The sequence below is a fragment of the Patiria miniata genome, unplaced genomic scaffold, assembly GCF_015706575.1.
Source record: "Patiria miniata isolate m_02_andy unplaced genomic scaffold, ASM1570657v1 HiC_scaffold_4, whole genome shotgun sequence".
Classification (NCBI taxonomy): domain Eukaryota; kingdom Metazoa; phylum Echinodermata; class Asteroidea; order Valvatida; family Asterinidae; genus Patiria; species Patiria miniata.
In genome coordinates, this window is record NW_024037071.1 from 3,321,272 (window position 1) to 3,340,503 (window position 19,232).

At 40.0% G+C, this 19,232-nt stretch overlaps 2 protein-coding genes across 2 annotated transcripts; one reads left to right on the forward strand and one right to left on the reverse strand.

Moving 5' to 3' along the window:
• Positions 1-150: 150 nt before the first annotated feature.
• LOC119739594 lies at positions 151-5,652 on the reverse strand. Its single transcript, XM_038214577.1, has one exon. The coding sequence runs from the start codon at positions 5,362-5,364 to the stop codon at positions 2,869-2,871; it is 2,496 nt and encodes an 831-aa protein (XP_038070505.1). The 5' UTR covers positions 5,365-5,652; the 3' UTR covers positions 151-2,868.
• A 583-nt stretch (positions 5,653-6,235) lies between these two features.
• On the forward strand, positions 6,236-15,126 carry LOC119739597 (suppressor of fused homolog). Its single transcript, XM_038214580.1, has 10 exons — positions 6,236-6,623; positions 7,168-7,302; positions 7,917-8,053; positions 8,202-8,344; positions 9,178-9,263; positions 10,240-10,448; positions 11,258-11,510; positions 12,173-12,311; positions 13,269-13,337; positions 14,323-15,126. The coding sequence occupies exons 1-10, from the start codon at positions 6,487-6,489 to the stop codon at positions 14,389-14,391; spliced, it is 1,377 nt and encodes a 458-aa protein (XP_038070508.1). The 5' UTR covers positions 6,236-6,486; the 3' UTR covers positions 14,392-15,126.
• The last annotated feature ends 4,106 nt before the right edge of the window (positions 15,127-19,232 follow it).

Here is a 19,232-nt window from a genome sequence, read left to right on the forward strand (position 1 = left end):
CTGACGTACAGTAACTAAATTGATTTGGTTTTGCTGAATTATGAATAACATGTACTTATACCCATCGTTCCCCAATGGAGATCATTCATCCTACTACATCCTACTATCTAGGCTATTTCGATATCTAGGTGACACAAAAATGTAAAATTAAAAAAACCCAAACGTTTTAATACTGCAACTCCAATACAAAGCTACTAAAATACTACACAAGATACAAAAGTAAAGTTACCAAAGTATATACAAATCTCACACGGCCTTTGGAGGTTCAGCCTTGTTGTAATTGGTATCAGGATTAATCCTAAAGCACTAAAGCATTTACACATGCACGTTACGCCAGTATCTCGCAAAACAAAATGCTTTTTGCCTTGGAAGTATGCAGAACACCGCCAACTTCGCTCGAATGATCAATCTTCGAATCTTGTTCATAATGAATTTCCAAACAAACGATAATTTCCATTCCCTCTAATAAACACATTTTGCTGTCAGCGACAATTTGGTGAACCTTTTCACCAGTGCTACGATGTTTTAAACACTTCTTCCTTGTTTCTTTTTATATACATGTAATAGTTTCGAAACTTCAGCAACTGTGGCACATTGTGGCAGCTGTATACAATTTACTTGATTTGTATTGTATCCATCACAGAAACTACAATGTACTTTATACAACGCCTGAATAAATCCCAGTCGTCTGATTGGTCGGTCCTTGATCCCGTGTCATTGAATTGTTTGTCCGGCTGCACCGCAAAAATAGAATTCTATTCCACGGTAAATAGAACTTCCGTTGCACGGTAAGACTATCAGCTCTGATAACTCAGATACATAGTAGAATACCAGTTTACAAAGTTACCGATCAGATTACTAGGATTTATCACATTCGTGCAATGGAAAGACTAATTTCATTCGGTGACAGATGGAATGTTCAATTCCACTCGGCAAAAACATTCCATCTGTCACCTCTGAGTTGACACAGTACTGTATTCTGATTTACACGTATTCAAATGTACAAAGTTATTTCTGTCTCGTCTGAACTTTGTTCAGGAAATTTAGAGACTACATGTATTATGCAATCACTATGTCACATAGAACTTCCATTGCCAGATGGAAATTTCATCACACAAACAATCAGTATTGAAATACATGTACCCATAATTTTACCTGCTCTATTTATTTTATCTGAAAAAAAAAAGGATTAAAGCAATGAGCAATGTCACCTCATGAAATTATTTTTACCATTGCACTCGTAACCATTCATTAATTTGTGTATTATTGTTAGTACCTGTACATGTACAGTACACTAATAATGTTCGAATACAAGATGGTTCTCGAACCATGTGTCTCGCCTGTTGCCTCTATGACCCAAGTTTGGTTCCAATTGGACTTCACCTTTTTGAAATGAGACCAATTTTACGAAATTTTAACCAACATACCACATATACATGTATAATATAAACATGTACATACGTACATACAGACATAGTGATTGCATAATAGTCTCTAAATTGACTGAACAAAGTTCAGGCGAGACAAAAGGTACTTTATACATTTGAATACGTGTAAATCAGAATACAGTACTGTGAGTCACAGTGAGTCACACTGGGGTTTGCCTCGCCCTTAATTGCATAGTATTTACTAAATATTAAAAAGTATTACAACATATTTTCCCTTTCATTTTCCACCGACAACCATTGACAACTCGTGCATATCGGAAGTCTCTTTTTCATGTTATAAAGAAAAAGACTAATTATTCAAACATATAACTTTTAAAAAGTACTGGTCTGTGTAAATTTGGAAATAGTCTTGAAAGGAGTCCGGCTGGATTAACATTCCGGCTAAGACGTTTTAGGCCGTTCATCTTAAATATGCGTGCACAACTTGAGATTAAACAATAACAGTGTTTCGAGTTCGTTCAGGAACAACGTCAAATGCACTAGACTCCAAAAAAGTCTCGGTCGTATTAGCCAAGGCGTCAGGTACATGTGTTTACCCTTGAAATAACAATCGTGACTGTGCTATCCATTTTCAGTGAAATGCATGTACGTGAAGTGAATTGTATATACATATGTACATGTATAACTCAAAATCAAAATTGACGTACTGCATGTTATGCACAACATAGAATTACAAGCGACGTCAGAACTACGAAAACGCTGAATTAATTTTCTTGAATAAAAAATATTTTCATCTTGAGAAAACACTTCATTTCTAAGTGCATGCATGGTTAATCTTTCTATCCCTTTTCTATTCTACAACAATTAAAAAAAAACACCACACACCACGATTTTTCGTAAGTACATGTTCAGTTTTTTGACTACTTAAAACTCTCTTACGTCTCTACCCCTAACAATTCCCGATTCACCGTACCACACATTTTTTTTTTAATTATAATTTGTACAAAGTAATTCATTTTCACGGTAATTCACCTTCAATTTAATATATGTAGGCCCTAGTGTATTCCTAGCTTGATGTAACGTATTTTTTTCTGTAAAATGTCTTGTGTGAAATTAGATGATGGTTTAAAGACAGAAGTATGTAAGCAGGCATAATAGAACATGCAAATGGCGTTTTGATTTTTTAAACATTATCAGAAGCTAACCAAATTCAATAAAATTGCCCAACAAAACGGAAGCAGTGGTACAATAATTGGCAATTGCCATACGCTATTACCCTTTCCCTTTACAAATACAACTAGTGACAAACATTAATTATCTTGGCTAAACTAATTTTGTTAGATATTTTATAAAAACAGTGGCATGGCACTTCAGCTATTTAAAGCAAACAAAAAACGGAGTGCGATTTCCGCATACAGTGAAGAGTCAACGTTACTTTTTAAAGCTTGAGTGAAACAAATTGATATCTCTAACAAGATTCTCATGCTGCTGCATCTTTAAGTTCACCTTTTTGTGCGTAGTGTACTATGTCTGCTTTTATCTGTCTCTCCTTGGCCTGGTTGTAGCAATCCTGGGAGGCAGGGGACCTGACCGCTAAGAGCACCGTCGGTACTACACCAGCGATAATCACCGAGGAGAAGAGGCTGACGGTGGTGGACAGTTGACTCAAGGAGTTAGCGATGGCCAGAATGGACATCCCGAAGCCAATACCGACTCCGATCACCAGCAGTTGGAATATGGTGGAGCCCACCTGCAGCCGGATCGGTCGGTGCTTGTCCACGATCAACCAGAAGAGACGCAGCTCAAGAGACGGGATGCCTCTGGCGTTGACTGCAATGAGCGGGGTGTCCAGGGGCCTAGAGGTGCCGCCTCCCGGTGATGCCTGCACGATGTCCGCACTGCCTAAAGGCGCAGCTGGATCTCTGCCATGGTCGTCGATCACTGTCATTGGCATTTCAGTTCCCCCAGAGCCTGAGGATGGAGACTGACTACTTGGGGCTCTTCGGACCGCGCCAGTACTCCCGTCCTGTCGTGCAGTAGCGGCTGCTGTGGCTGGCTGGGCTTCCTTTTTCTCCCTTTGTGCCTCTTCGGCAATTTTCATCACATTGCTGAAAAGCACGCAGTACCCATCATAGAACCCAGTGATGGCCGTGACCACGTATCCGATGAAGATCACGATGACGAGAACGATGGACCCCACCGCTTCAGCATTGACGACAAACCCCATGAAGGAATATCCGAGAAGCTCCGCAACGTAGACGAATGTTGCGACAAACTTGAAGAACCAGGCGATAGATGCGAGAGAAATTAGAAACGCAAACATCAACTCTGTGGGTTTGACGTCATTACTGAGCACAGTCTGAAGACATCTCGTCATGCAGTAAAGCAAAGGTAGCGAATTGAAGGCAAAGAAGATAAGAGCAAACGGAAGATACAGGAGGTACAGCAAGGCGAAGATGACAACGCAGAGGAAAGTGCGTACCGTGTGCCCGGGATCAGGAGCTCCTACGCGCTCCCACAGCCAGTCGACAAGCACAAACCGCCAAGCCTTTGTGTCGAGGCCCATTTTTGCCCTCCAACCCATGTAATAAAAAAAGGCTTGGTAGCTGTCCAGTGAAGTGCTTGGAGGCCAGAGGTGTGGGGGAGCTTCCACCATAACGATGTGTCGGTAAGCTATGTTGGACTCTTCCACCTCCACATTAGCGCCTTGGGCAGAGTCGGTACTTCCCTGTCTTCCTCCGCTTGTTGTGTCATGTCCGTCACTGCCACCGCTGTTTGCAGCTGCCGCTCCGTCTCCGTCGCTTGGGTTGTTGCTGTCCACGCTTGAGCTTCTCTCTCGCTCCTGGAGCAGCGGCTTCATGAACAACTGCCCAGAAGGCCGCAAAAACCTCTCCATGAGTACGATGGCCGCGATGATGAAGACTAAATTGATGAGTACATGGGAGACGATACTCACAATGACGTTGATTGGACCGACGCGGTAAAAGGCACTGGATCTATTCATGAAATCCTCCATGTCTGTCACGAAGGATACCAGAACAGGAATGTACTGGAGCAACACGAAGATCGTTACGAACAATGTCCACCGGGTAGAGGCGAAACAGAAATTGTCATTTCTCCAGAAACACAGGACGTATTTCAATCCCAGGGGTAGATCGGATACTAGACTGAGTCTTTCGATCCCTTTACTGTCACATTCCGGTTTGTTCTTCTGAACGAAGAAACTCAAGGCCATTGGGGAGTACAAGGCAAGGATAACACCGCCGGCTAGGATCCATCCCAGCCAGTACTGGGTGGGAGCTACTCTCTCAACGGTGTCCGAGTCATAAGGCCAACAATCAAAGGCGGAGCTTGCTTGCATCATGCTGTACGATGAACCAGGAAAGTACAGAACTCCTGGCAAGGGAAAGTCTCCTTTTCCCAGCTGCTTCTCGAGACACAGCAGCATTTCGTTGTCATTATCCTCCTCCGTTTTATTGCCTTCATCTTTTATAAGGTCTCGTAACAGCAATGCAATCATTCTCATGTTCTGTTCATCGTCATTGTCGGCGTCCACACAGCCATGGATCTTGACTCCAATCGAATAAACACCCGTACCCAATGTTGTCAACGACAACTGGTTGAAGTCGAAGGGGGAGGAGAGCAACAGTTTCCCCCTGCCTCCCTTGGCCCACACCCAACGGAGCGGGTTGATGACATTGCCAATATCCTCCAAGTAGGCAGAGAGGGGGTCGTCAAACTCAGCATCCACGAAAACTAGCTTCAAGTAGACGAAAATTGCCCCGTCATCAACAAGACCACGGAACTCTTCAACGCTCTTGTCAGACACAGACATCGAGGCGTTGCATCCAAGTTTATCCTTGCCGGTGTACCCATCGACCCCTGCCGTTGTTGAAGCAGCGTCAACTGTTGTGTAGTCTCCAGTTTGGCAATTTCCCACGGTACTCAGCAATAACACCAGGAGTATGCAAATCATTTTCGTTGTCTTTTTCCAAACCTAAACAATATCTAGTCTAGTTTCCAGTAGTTCGTGACTTCACAGTTTCCAACGTTACAGTCGCCGGTGACGACAGTGGAATTGATACAAGTGAAACTTGTGGGAAATTTCGTCTGATCTAAAATATCGAGCGTTAATAATTTACATGTACCATAGAGCTAGTGCTTTGTGGTTAGAAGGGCACCAGTGCGTAGATGCACCTGCATGCAGTACGTGTACAGCAGAATTACCGTACAGCAGACGCCGTGAAAGGGGTGCACAGTGGACCATACAAAAAGGGCATCGAGGTCATCACGCATACCGAAGTGCACCCCCATTACACCCCCGCTCGACTCAATACGCTCGTTCAGATGCAAATTGATCTGTATGCACGTCAGCGCTAATCTAAGGCGGGGGGGGGGGGGGGGGGGTTGAAAATGAGTTCACGAAGGCGGAAGTACTCGCACAGTGTATTGGTCATAATAACATGACAAAGTGATAAGGAATGCAATTGTCAAGTGGTCATGCAACAATTCCGATTTAGGGGATATCTTTTAAACTAAAGTCGCATTCAGTTATACTCTTGTGCAACCATGGAACCATAAAAAAATTAAATAGCTCCATCGTACGTGGTGCAACGTATTGAGTCTGGGAGGATAGACCATCGAGCCATTTTAAAGGATGACCTGCCAAATAAAAAAAAAACACCAAAAGAAACAAGAAACATTGAGAGAATTTAACAGAAAGCTTTCCATTGACAAAACGACTATTTCCATGTGTGCACTTTTCTTTCCTCTAGGTAATTATCAGATTGATTGATTGTATCCAAAAGAGGTATGCTCCCCCCCCCCATCCCATCAAATTGTCCCGCCCCTTAAGCGATTAGATATCAACAAACGTCGTCTGGTAACTTCATCATCATCTTTGTACGTACCACCGCGGTATCTTTATGTACAAAGCAACAGATACCATACTTGTTAGCTGGTGCGCGCTTGTGTGACCAAAGCACACACAGATCAGGCTGGACTACGAGTGTACACCAGTGTTCATTCCCCCGACGTAAACTCAAGAGAGTGACAGGATTGATTATTTTTCAAGAGGTTTTTGGCCTCAAAATTAGAAATGGCCGCAAATGGAGGCGATAATGCTGACAATGTGGCAATGGTTCCTGTTGGACTAGAGGCTGTCTATTCCGCCTGTAGGAATCTCTATCCTCATCAGCCAAATCCACTACAAGTCACCGCCGTTGTAAAGTTTTGGTAAGTTTGCATTGCATTCAACCATGTCCACAATCAAGCAATCATGCATAGCAATACGTCAGCCCGTGTCAACAAACGTCATGAACGTTGTAACTAGTTGTCATGTCATGATTTTTTAACTTTCATGGAATTTGAATGAAAAAGTCTCTAGGATAAGGACATAATGGGACATTTGTCTACAATTGAATTCCGTTGTTTTCTTGTACTTTTTGTAGAAAGAAATGAGAGTAGAAGAATTATCTCCTTATTTGTCCTACATTTTAATATAGGAGCATAATAAATATTTTGTCAGGTCTGGTCAGGTCGGGTCGGTTTGAGGGAGTTCAGATCAGTTTCGGTTCGGATTTGGTTATATAAGTAAAATTTCGGGCCGGTTTGGCTCGGCACGATGCACAACATTTATGTATAAGAGAAATGATTGCGGAATCTTAAAATCCCTGTCATGGCTGTTCTCTATTTATCAATTCTTTTTGAGAAAAAAGAAGCAGAAGAAAATCAGAAAATAGTCTAATTATCCTCATCTCCTTATTTGTCTGTTTGATAGGTTGGGAGGTCCAGACCCCCTGGACTACATTAGTATGTACTCCAATCCAGGCCTGCCAGAGAGGGGAATCCCACCACACTGGCATTACATCAGCTTTGGACTCTCTGATCTCTACGGTGATGGACGGGTTCATGAGTAAGTATGGCTGCATCTGAATTACATGGCTACGGCTGGATATAACACACCGGTCTATGGGAAGTAGCCGCAGCCACTTCCATATTCATGTGTAATTTCTAGCCACAGCCAAGTAACTCGGACAGGGCTTAACTGATAGGAACCTAGTTCGCAGCTTCATGGTGTGCTTTAGACATGACCGACTGTCATATCCGACTTGAAATTATGTTCAACTTTACAGATTCACTGCAGAGCAGTTGTCACGCCCCGACTATACTCAGGCATGCAACTTTACCTTGGATCCACTGATTTCCTCGTTTTTTAGTTTTCATGAATGCCATTACAAATTGAAAAACACTGTACAAAGTCTGGTGTGGTTTGGAATTTCCTCGTTTCTTTTTAAATTCCCAGTTGCATGCCTGTATACTTTCGGTCCGAGCTTCAGTTTGGATCATCCCAACTAAAATGTTCCAGTTGGGCTGGCCCAACTATAGTTGTCCCGCACTAAGCATAGTTTCATGACAGAATTCATGAAAACAGATCATGTCTTTTTGCTGTTTAAAACAAACTACTACAACCACTATTCCATTCTTGCGATAGAATGTAAAATAGTGAAGTAATGTTCCACTCTACAGATTCACCGGTCCTGAGGCTCCCAGTGGCTTCGGCTTTGAACTTACCTTCCGACTCAAACGGGAACCGACGGAAACAGCGCCCCCAACCTGGCCTGCCCAACTCATGCAGGGCCTCGCTAAATATGTCTTCCAATCGGGTAGGAAACGAGAGTCTAAGATATAACTTTGTGATGTTTCCAACTATTGATCTTTCTTTTAACCAGAATTTAAACAGAGTTTTGTACTCTAAACAAGGGTCAACTGTACATTGCAAAAATATTTTGTTACTCTTCTGCGGTTGTTCAGATAACACTCTGTGTGCTGGGGACCACGTCTCGTGGCACAGTCCCCTAGATAACAGTGAGTCCAGGGTGCAACACATGCTGATGTCTGAAGACGCCCAGCTCCAACCCATCGCAACTCCGCTGGGAACAGTCAGCTTTGTTCAGGTAATTTACTCAGTGAAATCTGTTGCCATGGTAGAACGGTCCAAGTTTGTCATTGGTTAAAGCCCTATCCAATAAGATTAGGTGTTCACAGAAAACAATTTGACTTTGTTGAGGTTTCTAAATTTACAAATTTAGATACCTCAATAAGTTTATAACAGACTCTCTCCCCTCCCCCTCCAAATTTGGTAAGCAAGATTAGTCTTGCATAGTCGAACTGGACCCGAGATTCTCAGCTACGACATTATTTATGCTAAACCCTAACCTTCCAAACTCTATCAAAATCCATCCTGCATTTGGGAGGATTTTTGTAGGCAAGCTATGAATACCGAGTCCATCAAAATCCACCTATAGCAGTGGTGGATTTGTGGTGGATTTCAACGGATTTGGTCCTGAAGCATTATGTGAAGCAGAGTCATTGATGGATTTTGACGGACTTGGTACTGTTGTAAGAGAGTTGGGATTTATGATTCAGTCAGTCTGTCAGTCAGACAGTGACTCATTCAGAGAGCAATTGTTCAGGTTTAGCAAAAATTGTGACTAATCGTTTCATTCATAAATACACTAACCCTAACTCCCTACTGAGTTTTACTAAGGACAGTACCAAGTCTGCCAAAAACCATCACTGACTCTGCTTGACACAATGCTTCAGGACCAAATCCATTGAAATCCACCACTGCTAAAGGTGGATTTTGATGGACTCGGTACTCATGGCTTGCATACCAAAATCCCCTCAAATGGGGAATGGATTTTGTTGGAGGTGGGAAGGTTAAGGTTAAGACACTGACAGATGCTTTATGTGGACTGACTGACAACTCTATGGTCTTCATTTACAGGTAGTTGGTGTGTGTTCTGAGGAACTGCAAGCAGCTCAAAGGTGGAACGGTCCGTCTGTATTGGAACTCTTAAAGACAACAACAGTGTGGGTATATTGTGATTGTTTCCTAAGATAGGATAAAAGACTAGTTCATATCGCATGCCAGTTTTTGAGCAAAGCAAGTGCTTTCAAGTTCACAGTGGTGAAGTTGTAAACTTTGCTTGCACTTTAATATAGTTGGGCACGGACATGCGGGAATATTTTACATTTGCTTATCTAGCTCCCAGACTTATGTTCTTGAAACTCAATGGTTCTTGAGTCTGGAGTGCTGAATGGTAACACACAGCAACCGATGAAAACTGGTGTGCAAATGAATAGATGTTTTCATCGGATGACGTCACTCCGCCCCGATCTATCATATAAGTCTAAAGCAGCCCCATTACTTTCAAGTTATAATCGGTTTATTTGGATTTAAAGGGCAAAATGTTTTCTACGGGACTGTTAAAGATGTCCTGTGCGTACTCTTCATCAACAAATTCATTTAGTTTTTCTCCAAACGAATTTCGAATTAATTTCAAAAGATGAGTAAATTCATTGACCAGAGTGGGGTTTGAACCTGCGACCTCCGGATTGCCGTTCTGGTGCTCTACCAACTGAGCTGTCCAGCCCTATGTCTTTATTCAAGTCTCTGTTTAATTTCAATGTCTAACCCAGGGAAAAGAAGGGTAAATTAGTTTTGGTTGCGTTTGCATACAAACAGATCTGCCCTAGACTGGTTCCCGGTGCATCCGCTATCGATTCTGATAGGGAGGGGCGGGAACCATCCTACCCTACGGCAACTGAATTATTGTCGGACCACAAATTGTAATTTGAAATATGTGAAGAAAATTGTTCCAAAACTAAACATGAAACAAGAAAAGTAGCAAGGGTGAAACTAAAAATAAAGGCATTTGTCACAGTCATTGTCATGGTTCATCCCCTGTTACTTCCGACCTTACTGGTAAATTGACTTGTGATTTGACTTGTAACTTAATGAACAGCTTTGAAACAGTACATAACACTCTGTATTCCGTCCTGATAGTGCCGGTGGTGAATGGCTGATCACAGACATGCGGCGAGGCGAGACGATCTTTGAGCTCAACCCCCACCTTCAGGATGAGGTGGACCGAGGCATCGACATGGACGGGTCCAACCTGAGCGGGGTCAGCGCCTGTTGCTCCTGGCAGGAACCCGATGACGTGGAGGTCCCTGGGGAGGAGAAACCGTTGTCTCAGAGAATCTCCCCGCAACGTGAGTAGCAGGCTCTGGATTTCAGTGCCAAATTTTCAGATTCGGATTGAACTTCAGATTTGATTTTGAATTTCAGATTTAAAGTGGCCAACAGACTATGGCTGGTTGGAGTGGTATGAATCTGCACTAGTGACGGGCATGGCCCAATTTCACGGCGCTGCCAAGCACAAAAACTTGCTTAGCACAAAAAAAGTCTGTTTTATAAAAGCAGGTTATTAGCCAAAACTCCATGTGGTTTTCATGCTAAGCAAACAACAGCTGAATACTCATCATGAGCAATATACGTCACTTGGAGCTTTGGCTGGTAACCTGCTTTTATATGCCAGACTTTTTTATGTTAAGCAATTTTTGTGCTTAGCAGCGCCGTGAAATTGGCCCCTGGTCTTGAGTTCGAGTTCAGCGCAAGCTTGTGATTTTTTTTGTGAAACAAGCTCTCAAACTGAACTCGGAATACATTGCTTATAAATCACATTTGTGAAATTTAAGAGTGCATTTAAATTTAAGATTGTTCTGATGGGACACCCCTAATATTCCTAAGGTAATGTTATTATGTGGAGCGTAATATCTAATTAATGATTTAGAGAAATGATCCAAAACTCCCTAGTCTGTAATCTCCTTGACCATAACTAGATAGTGGATGAAAAAGACATTTTCAGGTTTATTCATGGAGCTCTTAAAAGCTCTGTTACGGACATTAAATACCGCTGGAATTACCCATTTACAAAAGTCCAAGCACTGTTTACACACCCAGTCCATTCCATGTACTTAGTCGTTAGCTACCAAACTGGGACTTGCCTTATCTATTGCAGAATCAGAACAGATCAAAGCAGCATTGAAGATGGGCCTTGCAAGCGAACGCCCGGCCCTACCACCCATCGCCAACCCTCAACCCAGCAAACCCACAGCCAACCAGCCCTACCATCAATCCCAGCGGCAGTCTTCCCTAGACAGCGACAGTGACCCTCAGGGTAACCTGGTGGAGCTCGGGAACCCACGCTGCCTGGACAGGGTCCACATCAGGCTGAATCACGAAGCCGCTGCGCTGCTACCTTTGTCCATGAAGTAGGTCTGATTGTCTTCTCTACCGTATTAATGGTGAACAGTTGTTGACTGCCATGATGCGGGACAAGGCATTTTTCAATTCGGGCGATTCACAATGCAGTGCGCCACCAAGAGTTTGCCACGGAGAGTTCGTTTTTCAAGGTCACGGTCGACAAAACATGGCCCATTTGAACGAGTGTCAGTAGAAAACTTGAGCTAATTTGTTATAGATTGGGGCAAAGCGTTCTGCCGCCTTACAAAAAAACTCCATATTGATAAAACGAAAAGAAAAGGGCAAACAGATAATCAAATCATACGCTTACGAACTTTCTGGCCGGAAAAACTAACAATTTCAAATGTCCCGTGCTGCGAATTTGTCGACCATCTCCCACAATGCACTGGGAAAAATTAACTCTCCCTGGCAAACTCTTGGTGGCGCACTGCATTGTGAATCGCCCGAGTTGCTTGCTGATTGTGTGTAAAAACCAAATGTTCACATCAGAGCAGTGAAATTGTTATGTCAGAAGACGATAGTTGTGACTTGCTCTGTAAGAATTGTATTAAATCGTAGCTTTCCTACAAAAGACCACTCAAAGTTGACTTCGTGGAATCGTTCCAAGATTTGATGTTGTAATGTTAGCTTAACAAGCGGCCTTGTAAACCGTTTTTGTTTCTCTTGTCAGGGGTCGCTTAAAACACGGCCGGCACTTCACGTTCAAGAGCGTGGCGGGAGATTGTGCAATAACGCTGGTGTCTAATGGCGTGGAGGGGGCCTTTGTAGAGGATTCCCATCCGTATGCAGCCAGAGGGCAGTGGTTACAGGTTGGTGTCAATTGATCATGAGGCTTGGGTGTCCGTCCGAAATTTAGGACCAAGATACCACTACTTTGCCGTTGAGTTTGAGATCCAAAGTGACGATCATGAAGAGGTTCCCTTAACCTGCAGGGTTTTTTGTAGTGAATATAGGGAGAATAAAGTATTTTGGGTAGTTGAAGTGACCAGCCACGTGGACAGGTTGGAAGTAACATTGAGCCAGTAAATCTAAGTTTAATCCCCAGTCAAGACTCGTACAGTGTTTTTCCTTTTGTGACTTTATAAACGGAAGTCTGAAAACAGTGTAAGGAGTTTCAATACAGTTCAGTAGGTCATCAAGTTTAAAAAGGATGGTCCGCAGTACAATGTGCCAGATTCAGCAAGAGAAATTAGGGTTAAAAGTTTTTACCGCTGGTACAGTTGTGTGTGGACAAGTTTACAAAATACACATATCCACTGACAGAGTGTCATGGCGTAGTGGTTAAGAGCACCGGACTCATGCTCTGGTGTTTCAGAGGCAACAGTGGCGTGGGTTCAAGCCCGCTGGGTGGACACTTGTGCCCTTCAGCAATGCACTTAACCATTCTTGCTTCGTCCTTCGGATCGGACATAAAGCAGTAGGTCCCGTGTGTTGTGTAATCCAATGCACGTAAAAGGACCCAGTAACACTTATCGCTAAAGAGAAGGGGTTTGCCCCGGTGTTTCTTGCCTCCTGTATAAACTCCCACGCAGAGTATTTAGGAGATGAACCAACCAAGAACCAAGACCTCTTGCAATCTAACATCACATCTTTGTTCCTCTATAATACACATGAATAGATAGTTGTACTCTTCATTGTCACAGAATTGAAATAACAAACCCCCCCCCCTCCATTGAGGTAAACTATTGAAGGGGGCTATGATGGTAATGAAGGTGCTACATCATCATTACCCCCTTGCTTTCGTCATGTTTGTACCGATTGACTAGGTGCTGTTCACTGATGATTTTATCAACGTACTGGTAGACGAGCTTGATGAATTGGCCTCTTCAGAACAAGTAAGTAACATGAATTACATGTACGTACTTCTATAACTTTACTCCCCGACCCCCCAAAATATAAATCTTGTTGGCCATTTTGATAAGTTATTTCAAGTTTGTGTCCCTTAGCCTTTTGGGTTTGCCACTCTTATTTGTCTCCATTGCAAAAGATATGAACTTTCCAATGAGAGATTAAATTAAAAAAAAGCAAAATTAGCAAGTTTGTTAGGAGTAGGACTCTCCAATTTTATTCAGCCCTTTTGTTTTGTTCACACAAGGCTGGGGTGACTTGAAAATGTATCAACGGAGCACGGAGGAGTTTCCCAAGTGCAGACATTTCACTTTCCTACCAATAGGCCTTATTCATAAGGAAGCCATTTTCGATCGTGTCCCCTGAATCTGTTTTATTAATTGTTAACTGTTGAATGGGATGGTGCCAGACTATTTTATGATTGGAGTGCGTTCCTAGCCTCGCTTTCGGCTTTTTTTTTTCAAACGTTGATTCTAACATTAGGATTTGTTTAATCACAAATTGAACTTTAATTTGTTGCTTTTATTTCTATATTATAATTATAATATAGTGCTTATATAGCGCTTTATACCAAAGGTCTCAAAGCACTTCACAATTATTACCCCTGTTCATCAGGCCATGAGACAGTTTCTGCAGCAGCTCGAGATCAGCGCAATCTGGTCTCTACCTTCACAGGTACCCATTTATACTCCTGGGTGGAGAGAGGTAATTGTAGTAAAGTGTCTTGCCCAAGAACACAAGCACCATGTTCCCCGTTCCGGGTTCAAAGCCACGTATCGCGGCAAGTGAGCCGAACACCGTAACCGTTGGACCCAGCGCTCGATTGGACCACAGTTTCCCAAGTGCAGACATTTCACTTTCTACTCGCAAGTCTCTAAAAATGAAGACTTTACCTTACTTTCAATTTTGAATAAAGTCTATAGGAAAAGCGCTTGTGCTTAAAAAGTTATGGTTCACTATTTTTTCCCACAGATTGATCTTCCTAAACTGTACCAGTGGCCAGAGAAGGGCCTGTTCATAACCATCATGCCCAACGACTGAGCCGTGAAGTGCCCTCAACGACAATCCCACCACAACAATTGCCTTAACAAGCCAACTCTGTCTGATCGACGTGCAGACTCCCACAACATGGAACCTAAGGAAGCGGCCGTAGAATTGTGCGTAGCTGCACATGGATTTAAAAGTGCAGGTGAATGAGAACCGTTACTCAGCGAAACTTTCCCCTTAAGTCTTATTCATCAGAAAAGGTTTTTATACTCTACATCTCAAAATATGACATTTACCAGTCCAGCATTACTATAATTGTGTGTTTTATGTATCCGTGATTTTCATCAATTGTCCGAAATGATATTCATAGCTAAAAAACATGATACACAACATTGAGGTGTTTTTGTTTTACAAACTCATCACGGTATTCAGCATGTTGGTCTCCAGACCGAAAACACTGGGAGTTAAAAAAAAGAGTAAAACATCTCATCTGTTGTGTACTGTCCATTTGCAAACTTTTTGAAGAACAATAACTGGCAGCTATCTCTATTGTGTGGTGCTTAAATTATTTTGTATACTGTAAAGAAATTTTTTTGAAATGTTATGTAAAAATGTTAGTTCTTTTTTATGTGTGTACACATATTTGGATGTTCAATACTTACATGTAGATCAGTGTTTCACATGTAATACCGAGGGATCATCTATATATTGATAAACATGTATTGTGTCTTGAATATTGTAAGTGCATTGCGATGGTTCAATTAAAGGCTTATTCATACGAAGTGCAAATACTTGCCGTCAGGTCACAAATTTGTGTAATATTCGCTTTTGCACCGAGTGTGAACTAGCCTTAAATCACAACTGTTGACTGCTGAAATGTGGGACCTTTTTTTTTAACAAATTTTGATCAAAATTTGGCCAAAAATTGACTTTTCCCCAAACAAGGCAGAAATTCCTTTGGATGCAAGAGGAGCCTCAATTTATTATCCAACACCCAAGATTTTTAAGATTTGGGCAAAAATATAAAAAATCAATAATTTGACTGATTTCGCCCCATATTTTCGACGCAATTTTTCTTTTGAATAGCAATTCAATCCATCAATCAAGTTAGAATGTGTTCAAGGGCCCCTCAGGTATCTTTCTAGCAAGTTTCAAGCAATTTCATTTTTTTGCCAAAATTGACAAAAATGTAAGGCCAACCCCTTACATTTTGTAATTTCAAAAAAAAGTAGAATTTTTCCCAAATTTGATAAAAATGCAAAGCTAGCCCCTTACATTTGTTAATTTCCATAAAAAGTCTAATTTTGCCCAATTTTGATAAAAATGCAAGGCTAACCCCTTACATTTTGTTATTCTAGAAAAAGTCGAATTTTGCCAAATTTTGATAAAAATGCAAGGCTAACCCCTTGATATTGTAATTTCAAGAAAAAGTAGAATTTTGCCCGAATTTGATAAAAAAGCAAAGCTAGCCCCTTACATTTTGTAATTTCTAGAAAAAGTCAAATTTTGCCCAATTTTGATCAAAATGCAAGGCTAACCCCTTACATTTGTTAATTTCCCAAAATCGTCAAATTGTATCCAATTTTGATCAAAATGCAAGGCTAACCCCCTTACATTTTGTAATTTCTAGAAAAAGTCCAATTTTGCCAAATGTTGATAAAAATGCAAGGCTAGCCCCTTACATTTTTTAATTTCTAGAAAAAGTCAAATTTTGCCCAATTTTGATAAAATTGCAAGGCTAACCCCTTACATTTGTTAATTTCCCAAAATCGTCAAATTGTATCCAATTTTGATAAAAATGCAAGGCTAACCCCTTACATTTTGTAATTTCAAGAAAAAGTCAAATTTTGCCAAATTTTGATAAAAATGCAAGGCTAACCCCTTATATTTTGTAATTTCTAGAAAAAGTCAAATTTTGCCAAATTTTGTTAAAAACACAAGGCTAACCCCTTACATTTTTTTATTTCTAGAAAAAGTCAAATTTTGCCCAATTTTGATAAAAATGTAAGGCTAACCCCTTACATTCGTTAATTTCCCCAAATCGTCAAATTGTATCCAATTTTGATCAAAATGCAAGGCTAACCCCCTTACATTTTGTAATTTCTAGAAAAAGTCAAATTTTGCCCAATTTTGATAAAAAGGCAAGGCTTACCCCTTACATTTTGTAATTTCAAGAAAAAGTCAAATTTTGCCAAATTTTGATAAAAATGCAAGGCTAACCCCTTATATTTTGTAATTTCTAGAAAAAGTCAAATTTTGCCCAATTTTGTTAAAAACGCAAGGCTAACCCCTTACATTTTTTTATTTCTAGAAAAAGTCAAATTTTGCCCAATTTTGATAAAAATGTAAGGCTAACCCCTTACATTCGTTAATTTCCCAAAATCGTCAAATTTTGCCCAATTTTGATCAAAATGCAAGGCTAACCCCTTATATTTTGTAATTTCTAGAAAAAGTCAAATTTTGCCCAATTTTGATCAAATCGCAAGGCTAACCCCTTACATTTTGTAATTTCAAGAAAAAGTCAAATTTTGCCCAATTTTGATCAAAATGCAAGGCTAACCCCTTACACTTGTTAATTTCCCAAAATCGTCAAATTTTGCCCAATTTTGATCAAAATGCAAGGCTAACCCCTTATATTTTGTAATTTCTAGAAAAAGTCAAATTTTGCCCAATTTTGATCAAATCGCAAGGCTAACCCCTTACATTTTGTAATTTCAAGAAAAAGTCAAATTTTGCCCAATTTTGATCAAAATGCAAGGCTAACCCCTTACACTTGTTAATTTCCCAAAATCGTCAAATTTTGCCCAATTTTGATCAAAATGCAAGGCTAACCCCTTATATTTTGTAATTTCTAGAAAAAGTCAAATTTTGCCCAATTTTGATCAAAATGCAAGGCTAACCCCTTACATTTTGTAATTTCAGTAAAAAGTCAAATTTTGCCCAATTTTGATCAAAATGCAAGGCTAACCCCTTACATTTTGTAATTTCAGGAAAAAGTCAAATTTTGCCCAATTTTGATAAAAATGCAAGGCTAACCCCTTACATTCGTTAATTTCCCAAAATCGTCAAATTTTATCCAATTTTGATCAAAACGCAAGGCTAACCCCTTACATTTTGTGATTTCAGGAAAAAGTCAAACTTTGCCCAATTTTGTTAAAAACGCAAGGCTAACCCCTTACATTTTGTAATTTCTAGAAAAAGTCAAATTTTGCCAAATTTTGATCAAAATGCAAGGCTAACCCCTTACATTTTGTAATTTCTAGAAAAAGTCCAATTTTGCCAAATGTTGATAAAAATGCAAGGCTAGCCCCTTACATTTTTTAATTTCTAGAAAAAGTCAAATTTTGCCCAATTTTGATAAAATTGCAAGGCTAACCCCTTACATTTGTTAATTTCCCAAAATCGTCAAATTGTATCCAATTTTGATAAAAATGCAAGGCTAACCCCTTACATTTTGTAATTTCAAGAAAAAGTCAAATTTTGCCAAATTTTGATAAAAATGCAAGGCTAACCCCTTATATTTTGTAATTTCTAGAAAAAGTCAAATTTTGCCCAATTTTGTTAAAAACACAAGGCTAACCCCTTACATTTTTTTATTTCTAGAAAAAGTCAAATTTTGCCCAATTTTGATAAAAATGTAAGGCTAACCCCTTACATTCGTTAATTTCCCCAAATCGTCAAATTGTATCCAATTTTGATCAAAATGCAAGGCTAACCCCCTTACATTTTGTAATTTCTAGAAAAAGTCAAATTTTGCCCAATTTTGATAAAAAGGCAAGGCTTACCCCTTACATTTTGTAATTTCAAGAAAAAGTCAAATTTTGCCAAATTTTGATAAAAATGCAAGGCTAACCCCTTATATTTTGTAATTTCTAGAAAAAGTCAAATTTTGCCAAATTTTGTTAAAAACGCAAGGCTAACCCCTTACATTTTTTTATTTCTAGAAAAAGTCAAATTTTGCCCAATTTTGATAAAAATGTAAGGCTAACCCCTTACATTCGTTAATTTCCCCAAATCGTCAAATTGTATCCAATTTTGATCAAAATGCAAGGCTAACCCCCTTACATTTTGTAATTTCTAGAAAAAGTCAAATTTTGCCCAATTTTGATAAAAAGGCAAGGCTTACCCCTTACATTTTGTAATTTCAAGAAAAAGTCAAATTTTGCCAAATTTTGATAAAAATGCAAGGCTAACCCCTTATATTTTGTAATTTCTAGAAAAAGTCAAATTTTGCCCAATTTTGTTAAAAACGCAAGGCTAACCCCTTACATTTTTTTATTTCTAGAAAAAGTCAAATTTTGCCCAATTTTGATAAAAATGTAAGGCTAACCCCTTACATTCGTTAATTTCCCAAAATCGTCAAATTTTGCCCAATTTTGATCAAAATGCAAGGCTAACCCCTTATATTTTGTAATTTCTAGAAAAAGTCAAATTTTGCCCAATTTTGATCAAATCGCAAGGCTAACCCCTTACATTTTGTAATTTCAAGAAAAAGTCAAATTTTGCCCAATTTTGATCAAAATGCAAGGCTAACCCCTTACACTTGTTAATTTCCCAAAATCGTCAAATTTTGCCCAATTTTGATCAAAATGCAAGGCTAACCCCTTATATTTTGTAATTTCTAGAAAAAGTCAAATTTTGCCCAATTTTGATCAAATCGCAAGGCTAACCCCTTACATTTTGTAATTTCAAGAAAAAGTCAAATTTTGCCCAATTTTGATCAAAATGCAAGGCTAACCCCTTACACTTGTTAATTTCCCAAAATCGTCAAATTTTGCCCAATTTTGATCAAAATGCAAGGCTAACCCCTTATATTTTGTAATTTCTAGAAAAAGTCAAATTTTGCCCAATTTTGATCAAAACGCAAGGCTAACCCCTTACATTTTGTAATTTCA